Source organism: Elaeis guineensis, chromosome 11 (genome assembly GCF_000442705.2).
Source record: "Elaeis guineensis isolate ETL-2024a chromosome 11, EG11, whole genome shotgun sequence".
NCBI lineage: Eukaryota > Viridiplantae > Streptophyta > Magnoliopsida > Arecales > Arecaceae > Elaeis > Elaeis guineensis.
The window spans coordinates 97286276-97302236 of NC_026003.2; the positions used below are offsets into that span (position 1 = coordinate 97286276).

The 15961-nt window shown below is 35.8% G+C and overlaps 1 protein-coding gene across 3 annotated transcripts; it reads left to right on the forward strand.

Annotated features, from left to right (window-relative positions):
• The first annotated feature begins 1198 nt into the window (after positions 1-1198).
• Positions 1199-10375, forward strand: LOC105031971 (electron transfer flavoprotein subunit beta, mitochondrial). Of its 3 annotated transcripts, XM_073245601.1 has the most exons (7): positions 1199-1355; positions 1446-1733; positions 4843-4923; positions 7516-7610; positions 8660-8891; positions 9674-9735; positions 9819-10375. In XM_073245601.1, exons 1-6 carry the CDS (start codon positions 1287-1289, stop codon positions 9683-9685), a joined length of 777 nt encoding a protein of 258 aa, XP_073101702.1. In that variant the 5' UTR covers positions 1199-1286; the 3' UTR covers positions 9686-9735; positions 9819-10375. The 3 variants fall into 3 exon arrangements, with proteins under 3 accessions (XP_073101702.1, XP_019701690.2, XP_010904579.2); XM_019846131.3 differs by lacking the exon at positions 8660-8891; XM_010906277.4 differs by lacking the exons at positions 9674-9735; positions 9819-10375 and having other exon boundaries at positions 8660-9134.
• Positions 10376-15961: the final 5586 nt, after the last annotated feature.

The window sequence follows — 15961 nt, forward strand, 5'->3', positions numbered from 1 at the left end:
GGATGCGATATGAGTCTAGGTGCAGTCCACTCAAGCCAATAACGTGGACTCTCAGAAAGATGGAAGGTAGATGCATATGACCGCTCATAATGTGCAATAGTATAACAATCGTCAATGAACTACTTCCAGTTCAAGTTCTCACTGGCACATACAGCAAACAAGTGAGAGTATAGGTAATGCAGTAACTGTCACTTTCTACATGTGCATGTGTGTGACTCTAAGTCGACTGTCTGTATGTAATCAAGTTCATCGGACTATAATACTTTCGTCTCAATCAAATCTCATACAAACTCGGTTAGTTATTTATAAATTAATATTACTTAGATAAAATTGTCTTCCTTTTGAACAGTTCATTTATTGTTGAAGAAATAAATATATAATTAATATAAAAATAAAATTATAAAAATAAAAAAAAATTTTGACAGCTTCTCTGGATGGGGGGTGGGGCGATGCACTGAGCAGTCACGGGGACTGTCGAGAGGAGGGAGGGGAGAGGGTCAAGAGGAGGGAGGGATAGTGGTACAATGGAGAGGAGGGAGGGCCGAGTGGAGGAGAGAGGGGCGGCGGTATGTCGAGGAGGAGGGGAGGAGGGAGAGGTGGCGATACGCTGGGGAGGAAGAGGGGGGTGGATTGAGAGGAGGGAGGGCGGCGGTATGCCGGAGAGGAGGAGGCGGTAGGCCGAGAGGAGGGAGGGCCGTTGGGAACCTAGAGAGAGAGGGAGGGGGTTCTTGCGTCGGGGATCGAGAGGGAGAGTGAGGGGGTTTCTAGTGCTGGGGATCGAGAGGGAGAGGGTGGGGGGTTCTCGCATCGGGGATCGAGAGGGAGAGAGAGGGTTTAGATGTATTTTTTTTTCTAAGTGATGGAGAGGAGAGAGGAATTTAGTCGGAAGGATTTAGATTTTTTTTTTTTCTTACTTAAAGTTCTAAATAGAATCGCCCTACCATAAAGCGATTCTATGAGTCACCTATCATAGGGTGGTTCTCCGATGCTGACTCCTTATTCTATATGATGTGAAAAATGATGGCTCAATATATAATCAATCTATGAAAGGATAATTTTATTTTCGGACGATGTTTTGATAAATATTCTGTCAAAGCATTATTTTTATAATTTTTTAAAAAATAAGTATTAATTAGGTAAAAAAATCCCTGATTTTACCCAGATGCGGGCTGATCCATCCATCCACTGCGGAGTGAGAGAGCTTTACACGTCAATAGATAAAGAAAGGGAGGCCATCAGAGAAAGACTCCAGAGTAACCGCCGGAGAACGGAAGGGCGTAGCAGCGATGAAGATCCTGGTCGCCGTCAAGCGGGTCATCGACTACGCCGTCAAGGTCCGCGTCAAGCCCAACAAGGTAACCATCCATTTCCCTTCTATTTTTCCCAGTAATCACCGTCCATCAATCATCTGACGGTCGTAATGATGGCCCGGCGATGGCGATCAGAGCGGGGTGGAGACGAGCAACGTGAAGATGTCGATGAACCCCTTCTGCGAGATCGCGCTGGAGGAGGCCCTGCGCATCCGGGAGTCCGGCGCCGCCAAAGAGGTCGTCGCCGTTACCGTGGGCCCCGCCCAGTGCGCCGACACCCTCCGCACCGCCCTCGCCATGGGCGCCGACCGCGCCGTCCACGTCGACGCCGGGGCGGCCCCCGTCCTCCCGCTCTCCGTCGCCAAGATTCTCAGGGCCCTCGTCCAGGTGGAGCAGCCCGGACTCTTGATTCTGGGCAAGCAGGTAGAAGGAATTGCTTCTCTTTCTTAATTAAAGGTTGGATTTTTGGTCGTTTTCGATTCTAGATTATATGGAAATTTACTTCTAGTACTGGAGTGGTGATTTGGTATATTGGCTGATGATATACTTTGATGAAAATTGGTATCTGGATTTGCTAGGGCTGTATTTTGTTTAAAAATTAATTTCACTTTTTTTTTTTTTTTTTGTTTTTGCTGGTTTGTGGGCAAATGTGAAATGGTTGGTGGATACAATATCATTAGGGTGAAAGAATCTTCTATAGCATGGAGCGTAGTCGGGAAAAATGTTTTTGCTTTTTTTTTTTTTTTTGTTTACAAAGTCAATTGAAACGAAATGTTGAATTGTTCCATTAAAAGTTTACTCATTTGAGATCAGTTGTCACTGACTAATATGTTGTTTTAAATATTGAAAGTTTAAATAGTGAAATTTTAAACCTTTGCATGGAAAGAAAGAGAGGTTTTTGAGACTTGGAGGAAGGTTTTAGTGCGAGGGAAAAGTTAATAAGTTTCACAGGTATGTATTTGCTAGTTTTTGAGACTCGGAAATGGTTACTTTAACTTGCAAGTTACCATAGCACTTAGAAATGTAAGCGTCTAATTTGTTATGTATTTCAGAAAGTCCCAATGACATTATGATTTATTTCGCTCTGGTTTTATATCCTTATATATGGCGCGATTTGTTTTACAACACTTAGGAAATGTTTTGTGAAATAATTAAACAACCTAGTTACGTGTTATTTGTTGAGAGTTTATTGTCTAATTGGCAGATTTCATTCTAGGTGATTTTCAATCATTCTCTTTTTTTTTCTTTCAAATATAGATTTATTAGCATATCTTTTGCATTTGGGCTGCATCAGGTTAGTTTTAAAAATTCCCAGTTTAACCGCTTCCAAAATGATGAAGTTATTGGGGATGGTGGAGACTTTTCATGGGATGAGTGGGAGGTCAAACTGAAACTTTATTTGTATGAAATTGATGCAATACTAGTAGAATGAAAACGTCCTTCTTAGTTCCACTAGTTGATCAACTGAGAGCCAATGAAGATCTTTATTCTTTATTTTGATAATCTTGGAAAAGAGAATCCTGAAAATCTAGAAGGTTGGAAGCTAAGATTTGCAATATCAGTTGGTACCATGTTGTACCATACCAGTATTGAACTGATATGCTATTCCATACCATACCAAACAACATACTGATATGGGTTCCATACTGAGACGGCAAATTTTGTTGGAACCTAATCATCCATGATCGCCAACTGTTAGGGATTGAATGCCAAATGTTTTTCTTGATGTTTAGAGTAGGTCCAACTTCCTTAAGCGATCATAACCATGCCTATGATATATGAAGATCTGTTCTATCCCTATTTTCTTCTGGTTCACCAATACTTCATCTTGCTTTACTGAGTATTTGATCCAAACTAGGAAAACAAGCTTGAGGAATATCCTCTACAATCTAGTTGACTTTTTACAAGGCATTTTGTGCACATTCACATTCAGGTTTGAGATTATATGACAGATGCAACAGAATATTTGTTAGATTTTGAGGCAAGATCTCATGCATGAAGTAAATTAATTTAATTTCAACATGGGCAGTAATAAGACGTCTATTTTCATCTAAGCTTGGTCTGAGTCGAAACTGGTTAGAAATTGGCTACACGTTGTAGTCCCATGGGTCATCAGTTGGTTAAGCCAAACAAATAGTGATGTAAAGTTGGCTTGCTTTATACATATAAAAATTTAGCTCATGTATCAAGAAGGAGAGCTAATCATCAAGTCATTTTGTTGTATCATGCAATATTTTTTAGAGGAAACATGATTTAGAGGTAAGCTGTAAGCCTCATAGATTTTTCCATATGACCTAAAAAATAAGAACTAGGAAAATTAATGTGAAGAAATATGTGTAAAGAAAAATAAGGTAAAATTTATGAATGATGTTTAGACTTGGTGACACACTTTGGTGAGGATCATGCAGTGCAACAATAACAAATGTGCAAAAATTATAGTGGTAAGTGTACAGTATCATTACTTTGTCTTACTTAATTTCAACATTATAGTTCAAATGCAGTGTTGTCATCTAAGTGCAAAATTAAGGTAAAATTTATGAATGAAGTTTGGGCTTGGTGACAGCCTTCGATGAGGATCACATGTTGAAACAATAACAAATGTGCACAAATCTTAGTGGTCAGTGTACAGTATCATACTTCACCATAGTTAATTTCAACATTATAGTTCAAATGCAGTGTTATCATCCAAGCATACAAAATCCATTGTTTTCTTCTGTTCGTTGGCTGTGGAAAAAATCATCGTAGTGCATCTACCTTCTGTACAAGCATGATAAGAAGTGGCAGCGATCCTCCTAGAAACTCTCTATGTGATACTTGTGCCTTATCTCGGGAGCCTTATGCATTCCTTAAAAGCCTTAGCCTAAGGTGTGACACAAGCCTAAAATATGCCTCTTAACAAATGTTAGCTAGATCATACCACTTTGTCTCTAGGATATGTGTCATGAATGAGGATCCTTAAATCTTTTATCAGTTGTTTAGAGAAGTCATCTTGTCATCAGCAATGCCATCAGTATGCCATTTAGGTATTCCTAGATATGGTGCAACCAGGTTGCCAAATTTTGGACACCATTTTGTAAGCTATATGAATTTTCTCTAGGATTGTCCTTTCCTTTGGTTGATGTAGGCTAATCCTCACCATCCATTTCCTTCTTCATTGTCTTCTTTGTAATTTGTCTCCATCAGCTTAATCTCTGTGAAGTTGTATGCTGAGTTGCATAACAGATGCAACTCTGTACCTTGTTCTGAATTGTCAATGCTATTCGTTATCTGGATTGCCTGTTTTATCATAGAAATTTGAATGTTTAACCTAGTTCAGTTTTTATCAGTTTACTGTTTAAGATTTCTGATTGTGGATTGATACTGTAAAGTTGAATTTATTTTTGGAATATCGCTGATGTGACATTTCATTATACAAATTCATTGGCCTGGATATCGTTTTACTTGTTCATCTTTTGTGGTAGGAACATTATCCTTTCAATGCCTATTTTGGGTGTTTTGTTGGCTGGGGCTTATTCTTTAGTTGTCCTGTTAGGCTATTGATGATGACTGCAACCAAACAGGACAGATGGTAGCTGGACTGCTGAAATGGCCACAAGGAACATTTGCTTCGAAGGTAGGACATAATGGACAAGCATATCTAAATTTTTTTGCTGTTTCAAAACTCACAAATTCATGCCATCTAATTTAACTATCTAAATGCCTGGATTCATCTGTCTGGCCACAGTCAAGTGAGAATTTCATGCAGAATAACAAAAGATGAGTCTCAACATTGACTTCCATTAGAGACATTGAAAAATACCATTTATTCTAGGTCCTACTTACAGATAAATATGTCTCCAAAAACCACAAGGCGCACCCCGATTGTCTGTTTCCTCTAACTGCTCTCTGTAGTTAATCAGCAAAATGGTCATTTTGAACATATTGATTTTATGTTTCTATTTTTTTGAATTACATATAGGCAAGAATTGAATGGAGGTGTCTCACTGCTCTTTTTTTTTTTTTAAAGCATTACATGAGGATTTCTTCAAGCAAAGAAACTTCTCACCAATTGGTTTTGCAATTCATCATATTTCATAGCTTATTGTAGTACCCTCTAGACTTTTGGTTCAAATAAAGCATTAACCATGTACAACAAGGGATATATATAGAAAGATTTGAACGACTTTTCAGTACTTTGTTACTTTGCAATATAGTTTTCATCTGTTAGTTCATCACTTAAGAAATTTCCATTTTGCTGAGGTAAATTATATTGGCGGACTAAGATGCCACAAGGATGGTATACGGATTGGTTAAGAGAGATGGAGATGTCTCAGCTGCAAATGCAAGGAGATGAACTGAAGATTACTTATGGTATTGTTTTGAGCAAGAGAACTGAGGATGGGCAAGGAGACGAACTGAGGATGTATGAAGTATGGGCCTCTGTTAATGTTCTCCTGTCATCTGATGACATTAAGATTTGAGGGAGAAGCATATAAGCCATCCGACCTGACACAGATGCATGCTTGGACACAGACACAGACACAGACACACACATACATAAATGGTGCTGTATGGATCATCCTCTTGAGTATGGAGAAGTGTACATGAGCATAAGATGACTGCAAAATGAGGATGTTGAGGTGGATGTCTGTGCTGTGAGTTGAAACTGTGAAAGATAAGCCATAAAAAAGTACATGAGAGGATTCTTAAGAGTAGCACAAAAATAGGATTAGTCGTAGGGGAACTGTTTATGATAGATTGGCCATCTATAAGCCAAAGGCATCTGTAATGAAGAGAAAGGTATTCAATTTGTTCTGAGTATTTTTTAAAATGAAATAGAAAGGCTAGAGATGACCATACAAACTGCTTTTAAGGCAGGATGTATGAAGCCGAGAAAGAGTTGAAGATTAACTGATTAAAGGACTGTTTTTCAGTTGGGTTCAACTTATATGGTGTTCTTATAAATGGCCTATTAAGCTTCTGTTACTGATCAAGTAAAATTATTTCTGAAGCATGTTATGTAAAACAGAGTTGTGCAGCGGTCTATAGACTAGTTATTAACATGTTCTGTACAGCTTAGTGCTCATAAAAGGCACTTCTCTGACATCCAGAAATTTCTTGCACTGGAAAAAATAAATAAACATGTGTTTGCTAAAGCATGTATGTACTTGAGTTTGGATAATTTGAACCATGAAACATATCATCTGGTCTTTAGTGGATGCTTGTGCACTCTAATCATCACTGCATAAAGCACATGTAACTGGCAATGGAAGGATCTTATCAGATTGATTCTAGTTAATCTAGAACAGATCATATGTCTTTGCCTCTTGAATAGTATAAGAGAATATTTTACATCAACTTGTCCTTTTCTTATGCTAATGTTGATACTTAAAAGCAAAAAACCACCATAAAAAGATAACAATTATGAAATTATTCCTCCAACTCGTTCCCACTTTGAGCAAATTACTATACATATTTTTCAGCCAAAATTTTTCTGGCTTCTATTTTTTATCTAGTGTCAATTTACAGTCATGGTGATCATGGGGTAAAACATTGCAAATTCTTTCTATATGTTCAGATTTTGCTCAGGCCATACAAATGAAGCACTATGTATTTGCACTGTGCACCTATGCACAGGTTTTGCTCACTTGACATCCCTTTGCTGTCGATTTTTCATCTGGAATAAGAGGTTCAGGAACAAAAAAAAAAAAAAGAGTGAGAGAGAAGTAAATAAAGGTTGTGAATTAAATAATTAAGTGCATATGGCATACATAGAAAGGTCTCCTTTCTTTTGTTTTGAAATTTTGACAAAAGTTTTTGATTTATTAACTGATACCTTCATCGTCATTATTTATTTGATATAAATGATTGATTCTTTCATAATACCTAGCATAAATTATCATAATGTAATCTAGAAAGAAGTTTCTTTATGATGCAATGCTGATCTTAGCCATCTATTGCTCTGCTAATATGTATCTCAAGCCTTATGCTTTTCTTTTCTTTTTTGTTTTCTTTTAAAAAAAAATACAGTTAGCTGTTACTGTGACTAAAAAGTTATGTTAATCCATTTTCTCAATTATTTTAGTTTGCATTTAATAGATATGTTAACGGGAAGGCTCCAGGGTATAGAATTTGTTCATCTACTTAATTCGGTGTACCTTGGAATTCTTTCTTATGGCAAAATCAAATTCATGTATGTTAACACCATTTGCTACCTTTGTAGTAGGTTGTATTGGACAAGGAAAAACAAGTAGCAACAGTGGAAAGAGAAGTCGATGGTGGTCTTGAGACTCTCTGTCTAGATTTGCCTGCAGTAATCACGTAATCTTCTTGTTTGATTTTTTTTGGCTGAATATAATTTGTTTCTTCTTTTTTGTTCTTTCTAGATTTTAATTGCCACCCACCAGTGTGACAGAACAGCAAAATTGAACTACTATTATTTGCTCTGGCCCAATTGACTAGTCATTTAATCTCATGCTTAAAACATGCTTCACTGTATAATCACACCTTGTATTTGCAATAACATCCACTAGCATCAGTAGGCAATAATAGCATTAGGTTGTCAGAAAATTCCCCAGTCATGTGACAATCCTCTGCACATCCTCTTTGTTGGCGTACCAATCAGTACATCAGTTCGCTTCTTCATAAATGCCAGAAACCTGTAAAGTTGAAGTCTATTTATGAGGTTACATATGTTCTCTCAAGTAATCCATGTGATTTTAGTACTGTTTTGCCAGCGGAATTGAGTTCATAGGTTAGCACTGCTTTTGTCAATCCATTAACTGGGAGAGGTCCTGTATTTAGAACATGGAAAGGTGGCCTCCCTCTGTCATGCTGAAAAGAAAAAATGTGATTACTGAATCATCAACGATGACCTTCAGTCAACCAAGCATCACGTGCATAGACTGCATTTTGATCATCCTGCATTTTGATCATCTATGTTAGATAAATTTATTTCATCTTATTAAATCAATTTAGTTGGACCATGCCGTATGTCATATAAATAGGAAGATTACTGCAATACTTCATGATGATGATTCATGAACTTTAAGGGCATAATTTTCAGTATGCTTTAAGATGGCCAGGTTAAGATATTCTTTATCGACTATATTTTATATTTGCTTCAATGTTGGCTTTATTGCATGTCATACTGCTACTTAGCATTTGACTTTGAAAAATTCAATATGTTACTTGACATTTACTGGAAACCTGGTATGATCCACCTTCATGAAAACATTAATACTAAATATTTGAATTTGCTTGGCTCAACCTACCAAATGCCCTAGTATTTGACTGGTACCAAGCCAGTATCTTTTTTATCAGGTCCATTTCTCGGTTGATTTTTGGACATGGTTTTATTTCTGTTGCAGCACGGACTTGAGGTTAAATCAGCCAAGATATGCGACACTCCCCAATATAATGAAAGCTAAATCAAAGGTCATCAAAAAAGTTACTCCTGAAGAGTTAAATGTGGAGATTAAGTCAGATCTAGAGGTGGTTCAAGTCACTGAACCTCCTAAAAGGAAAGCTGGTGTTATCATTTCCTCCGTGGATGAGCTCATTGACAAGTTGAAGAATGAAGTCGTGTCTTGTAACATTTTGGTGAGTGAAGATCATGACTGATGGGAGTTCATCGCTGCAACTGGTTTCAGTTTGGCCTCGCCTCACTTTGCCACAACCCAAAATCACTGTTGTTCATGATGGAAAAATAGAAATCTCAAATAAATTCTTTGTGTACGTTTTGGTAATAGTACAATACCTTATCACATAAATTAGGTGCAAAGGTACTCGTTAAGATAAAAAATTATATATCAGATGGTTGCACCATCCTATGGCCACCTGAAATGATCTCCACCCTCTCCCCCACGGACTTTAATACTTCTTGAATTGTGATTCTCCTCTATGTTTCTTGTAGGATTTATCTCAAAAAAAAAGAAAAAAAAAAAAAAAAGAAAAAAGAAGATATGTTTCTTGTAGGATAGCTAGCGACTTGAAGTTCAGTTGAATTGATCGTCTTCCACTTCTGTTTGACTTGAATATGTTTGTTGCATGACTTTCACTGTTGGACTTTTAGGGGGGATGTTAGCCATATGATGCACCAGCATTAGATACCTTTTTGAGAAGGACATTTTATGGAGTAATTACATCATTCATAAAGCTTTAAAAATGTGATGTATCTTACACAGTTTTAGGAAAGCAGTTTTAGCATCATGAGTAGCAGATTATTTGAGTTGCTTGTTTGTGGATCTTGATTTGTGCTAATTTGATACCATGCACATGAATTCGAGAAAGTACATTCCAATTTTTTGTGATTGACCTGTCAAAGCTCTTGGAACCTTGTGATAGTTATTAAACATGTTTCCCTTTTGTGCTTTTTATCACAGAACTGCAAGTAGATACTATGAGTGTACTGCATCATACCATGCTGGTCCATGAGTGTTGTGGTGTAAGAATCATCCCCTTGATCTCTTATCAGTGGCTTGAAAGCCTTATTCAGCTTCACCGGAGAAAAATTTCTTATTTTTGTAGGCAACAAGGAGCACATCAATGATATTAGTGCAACAACAAAAAACTGGCAGCGGGCAGGATAAATATAATTTCATGCTTGAGTTGAGGTAAACTTAATGTCAAATGCCGTGATGCTCGAAGGACCAAGCATGGGAATGCATCACCGCTGTTCTTAATTCTGTGATCCAGATAGACTGAAATAATGTGATCCTGCAGCAGGATTGGAGAAACATGTTATGATCTTATGCTTACCTGGCTACATTCTTAAATCAAACTCAGGAAGTTCGTACGAGACTGCCTTCAATGAAGCTTATGGCAGACGCCCAGGATAATGTGTGAGTTTCTATGCTGACTTGGTACAGATTCGAAGGAACACATTCTTCATGGCCATCTAACAAATTAGCCATCCATTAAGTGTTATGCAAGTGTTCTATATTAGGCTTGATGATAGGAAAATATGTTTTCGCATGATCATTGTTGTACTCCTGCATGAAGTTCCAAGTCCATGGAGAACAGAAACAATTTTTCGAGTATAGGTGTATTGAATCATCGCTTGCGACAGACGCAGCTTAGTTCCACCTTTGTATTGTCATATTGAGAATGGTCATGAGAAATGACTTACAGCTGGGAGAAATTGATCAAATATAGGGAAGGCTAGCTTGTTAGTGGATTGATAATTGCTACTTGCAAAGGGGGTTGAGCACTCAAGAGAAGGTAATGTGGAAGGCAAATTGATTCTGACAAACACTTTCCATTAGTATCTATGTTTTGCGGCCATGACTGATGCGCATGGTTACATGTTTGTTCAATTCTAGCACAGGATCTACCCTGCTGCTCAAACTGCGGCCTAGAACAAAACTTAGGAGGCAAGTGAAAAACTTACCATTCTCCAGGAAACGAGGTGTCAGGCAAGTGCTCAAGGAACTAGTAAATGAGAACCAAACAGGCATCTTCAGGAACAGGTATCAATAGTAACCTCAGCCTGGAACTAAAGGGGAAAATAGAAAGAACTGGGTGGTTGGCTGGTATCAAGAATCTGATGATTCTTCGCGGCACTGTTTGTTTAAATTTTTTGAGACAAGGGTGTCAAGGAATGGTGGTGCCTTGAGAGTAAAATTGGATCTTGAGAAAGATATACTTTGCCTGAAGGGACTTGGGTCCGTTGGTTGCCTTCTCTTGCTGAGGAGGGAGTCTCAGGTTTGAATCCAAATGCTGCCATCTCATCTCGAAACCCAAAAAAAAAATAAAAATAAAAATAAAAATAAAAAATTTCTGTTAAACAAAAAAAAAAGATCGGCGAGTGCCATGTTGACCTGGTGTGATTGATGTTTGTATTGGCCTAGCATGGACATTTGAAAAATCTTGCTTACAACAAAGTATAACCAAGTAATGCAAGAAAGATCATTCACCGGGAACATGATACTAGCATACTATTGGAAGAAGGTGGTGCAACAACCAAGTGCAAAGGCCGAAATATAGAAGATATAGGTTAAAAGCAAATGAGTAAGAGTGCAACTGAGAGGAAGTAAGTCAAAGGATAAGACAAAGGAGCAAGGCGCAAAAAACAAGAGAGACACTTGAAAGTTTCAAGAGTAGGAAATAAGTGGTAAGAGAAATAGAGGGAAATGTTGGAAGAGTGGAAGAGGTAATTAGAGCCAAAATATATGTTGCTTTGTGTAAATAGCAAACTAGTGCACAAGGAGCAAAAAGCAAAGGATGGGGAAAATAGAAGAATAAGAAATGTTTAAAAGGCAGGAGCAAGAAACCAAGCATGAATCAAGAGGAAATATGGGTAGTTATATTTTGCACATGCTTTGATGAAATTAAGTATAGCTACCCGTAGCGGGAGAGTGAATCTCCAATAGGAACCTAAATGAGGACATCGGGGTAGTAGGAAGAAAAGCAGCACTAGCCCAAAACAAAGGGGTATCATTTGAAATCCTTAAAATGCTCGAAAAAAAAGCAGCACTTTTATGGGGGAAAAACAAATTTTTAGTGATTAGAAGAGAACATTTTGGAACTTTGACTAAATTACCTCCAAATGAGATACTAGAAGTAGAATAGTGAGAAAATATTTACCTTGTACGGGTCTATGTATCTTAGATGTTTTGGGTTTTGTCAGAAATCTCTTTGCTATCTTTACCAATGTATATGCAGCCCTTTGTGCTCCTTAAAGGTACCAACAATTATTGAAGTCATGGAGTTTTGTAAGATAAGAAGAGTAGTGAAAATCTATCGAATAATGACTATAAAAAATGGAGATAGAAAAAGATGAAATGTTTAGTTTAGCGAAATACAAACAGTATATTTCAATGGTGCATATGACTCACGCTTTTTCTCCTCGATGTATCATCTAGATTCATAAGAAATTCTTTATGCACTACGTATGGTACAATAAAATTGATGTGGAGCACCGTCCAGTCACATTGGATCATGTAGTATAATTAATAATGAGATATATATTTAATACTGCTCTACTTTTTCTTCTTATTTTTTTTGCTGACGGGAATATCTTTTCCTTCTGTAGAACAAAGAAATAATAGTATTATTACTTTTTGATATTTTGTATAACTTTCTATGAATATATATGATATTTTGAATAATATATTTGACTTTCTATGTCTTTATATAATATCATATTGATTATTATGACTTTCTAATGTCTTTATATGACTTTCTGAATAATATATATGATTTTCTATGGCTATATATGACATCTTGAATAATATATGTGGCTTTTTAATATCTTGTATGACTTTTTATCACTATATATGATCTTCTAAATAATATATATGATTTTTTATGAATATATATGACATCTTGAATAATATATATAATTTTTTGATACCTTATATAACTTTTTGTTAGTTATAATAACCATTAGAAAATCATATAAGGCATCAGAAAGTTATATATATTATTCAAAATATCATATATATTCATAAAAAAATATATATTATTTAAGATATTATATATATTGATAGAAAGTAATATAAGGTATTAAAAAATTATATATATTATTCAGGATGTCATATGTAGTCACAGAAAGTCATATATATTATTATAAATATCATATATATTGATAAAAAATTATAGAAGGCATTAGGAAGCCATATATATTATTTAGGATGTTATATATATTCATAAAAAATTATATATATTATTCAAGATATCATATATATTTATAAGAAGTCATACAACATATCGGAAAGTCATATATATATTATTTAGGATGTCATATAAACATACAAAAAATTATATATATTATTTAGGATATCATATATATTCATAAAAAGTCATATAAGATATCAAAAAATTATATATATTATTTAGGATGTCATATAAAGATACAGAAAGTTATATATATGATTCAAAATATTATATATATTTATAGGAAGTCATACAAAATATCAAAAAATAATAATATTGTTCTTTTTTTATTTTAAGTATCAAAATGATACTTTCATCAGCAAAAAAATTAAGAAAAAAAGTTGAGTGATATTAGATATTTATCCCATTATTAATTGTACTATGTGATCTAATATAATTGGACAGTGTGCTCCACGTCAATGTTATTGCACTGTACGTGGTGCACAAAGAATTACTCCTAAATTTACATTGTTCATGCTCTCCAATACATATGTGAGAAGTCTCATAAGGCATGCTAAAGGAAACTTGTTGGCAAGCTGTTCTTTCTGTTCGAAGATGGGCGAGCTAGAAAGCTCATAACAAAACTCATTGCTAGAGGCAGATGCACAAGCATACTATTAGATTTGGTTTAATCAAAAATAAGATCATGAAAGGATGATGATGATAATAGTGTGGGCTCTTGTGCCTTTATCTTAAAAGATTTTCGCTACCATCATAATACTTATTCAAAAGAAGATGGAGAGGATAGGATAGGCTGTAGTAGGAGCTACAACTAGAGTATTTTACTACTATTCTTAAGGAAAAATTAGAGTTTTGTTGGTAAACTAAGAGTGAAGAATATAAAAATAATATGAAGATCAAGATCGGCATATTTTATCAATGGGTCAAAAAGATGAAATGAATCCCGCTTTAGATTATAATTTTCTTATTTAAACTAGATGGTATAATAACTACCTATATTTCAATAGCAACAACCATCTCTAGCATCCACTTCTAACATTTCTAACAATTGATGCTAATTATTCTTCACTACCATGTTGTTATAACAGCAAACTCTAAACCACCTGTCACACCAATAATCATGCTCAATCAGCCTCGACTTGTCACTAATCTTTATTTTGCCTATTAGTCACTTTTGTTTATTCGACTAATAACACGATACCTTTTGGTCAACTTGTCTAGCTTCTCTATAGTGTCTATTACTTGGCCTTAGCTTTTATTTGTTTGACATCCTATTATATTTGTCATGTCCTAATCTCACCACCTGGCTAAATGAGCAAGTATCTTGTAGATGCCATCTTGCGTAAGGATGTCGTGTAAACAATATCACCCATATCCCATTGATTGACGGTTTAGATGGTGATGGAATGCATTTCGCACTACATTCATCAACTTAGTTTTAGACTTAGTAGTTATTGAACTTGGCCAATTGAAAGAAATGCTAACCAAAATCTTGCAGATCCATCAAACTCTTTGCTAACGAGGTTGATAGGTTCACCTCTTTAGAAAGGTGAACTTGAGCAAAGCTAATAGGCCATAGAGGATCTAGTGGGCGAGACTCAAGCAACATGTAGAAACCATAAAAGATTGGGTGGAGGTGAAACCTATTACCATGCTTACCCACAAACGTCTATGGAGGATATGATTAATTTGGAGGAGAATGTGTTTAATAGTATTGCTAATGACCCCGACATATAAATTTGATGTGCATGGTTAAAGAAAAGGAGGTGGTGGTATTCTTAAAGATGTTACCTCCAATCACTCAGAATAGAGGCAAGCTACATCACAAATTAATTAGTTGAATTATTGTCCTCTATCCATTGCAATTAGGGACATCCAACTTTAGTGAAAAGGACTAATGGCTGTGCGATTTTATCAACATTTCTCCTAACAGCCATCTATAGAATAGGATGGCTGAAGCTCGTCTTAGGCTCAAATATCATTCTAATGTTGATCGAAGCATTGCTGATTGCCTATTTGGTTTGACCTACACCTACATTTGTCTATAAAATCTCTTCCTCATTGTCTCAATGCATAGATATCGAAGGCTCCATCATATTATAATGTTCAGCTCTTCTTTCTGAAATGTTGAAACTTGATAATAAAGTTTCTAGTAAATCCTGGATATTTACATGATGTAATAATCGATAAGCCGATTCATCCATCATAAAGTAGAATCAGTTGATTCCTCATAGAATAAACCAAAATATACTTTGGTTTATAATATTTGCTTTTCATAATGGAAATAAGTATTTCAACCTATTGTGCCATTAAAGTTGGAGATGCCATGAATTGCTCTATAAACAACATTAGCATGATGGACAATTTACTCTTAATTGCTTCATCAATCTCCAAGTATAACAGCATAACTGTAGCTATATGACTATCCTTCTTGGGCATACAAAAATAAACTTGTTAGTAGTGTCACACATTTAAATGCTTGATCTCTATAACCTTTAACGCCATGACGATGAGGATAATTGTCAATAACTCAGAGGCTATCTCTCTAGAGGTTCCAACATTTTCAACAAAAAGAGAATATATTGATAGCGAGCTAGAAGTTTGTTGAATACTGCAACTTTTGGTTCCTTAGTTCACTCATTTTTGCTCTTAATTGCACTGTAGGCCTCTGTAATCTCTCCTCTTTCTGTTAGTCACTGTAAGTCGAACCTTATGTATTCCCCATTTTACATATACTTATATATGCATCATCACTGTACATATTTATATTATTATTAATATATTATGGGGGAATATCCTTTTCCTCTTGGTTCCTCCAAAAACTTGTTAGCAAACAAGTATCACAAAGCATGCCAAAGAAAATTTATTGACAGGCTTGCCTTTCCATCGAGGAATGGACATACCAGAAAATTTGTAATAAATCTTGTTGCTAGGAGTAGATGCGAGGGTGTACCATTGGGGTTGGATTTGTTAGAAATAAGATCATGAAAGGATGGTGAGAGTAGCATGGTTTGAATAGTGACTACCTATCTTTCTCCATCTAAATAGATATT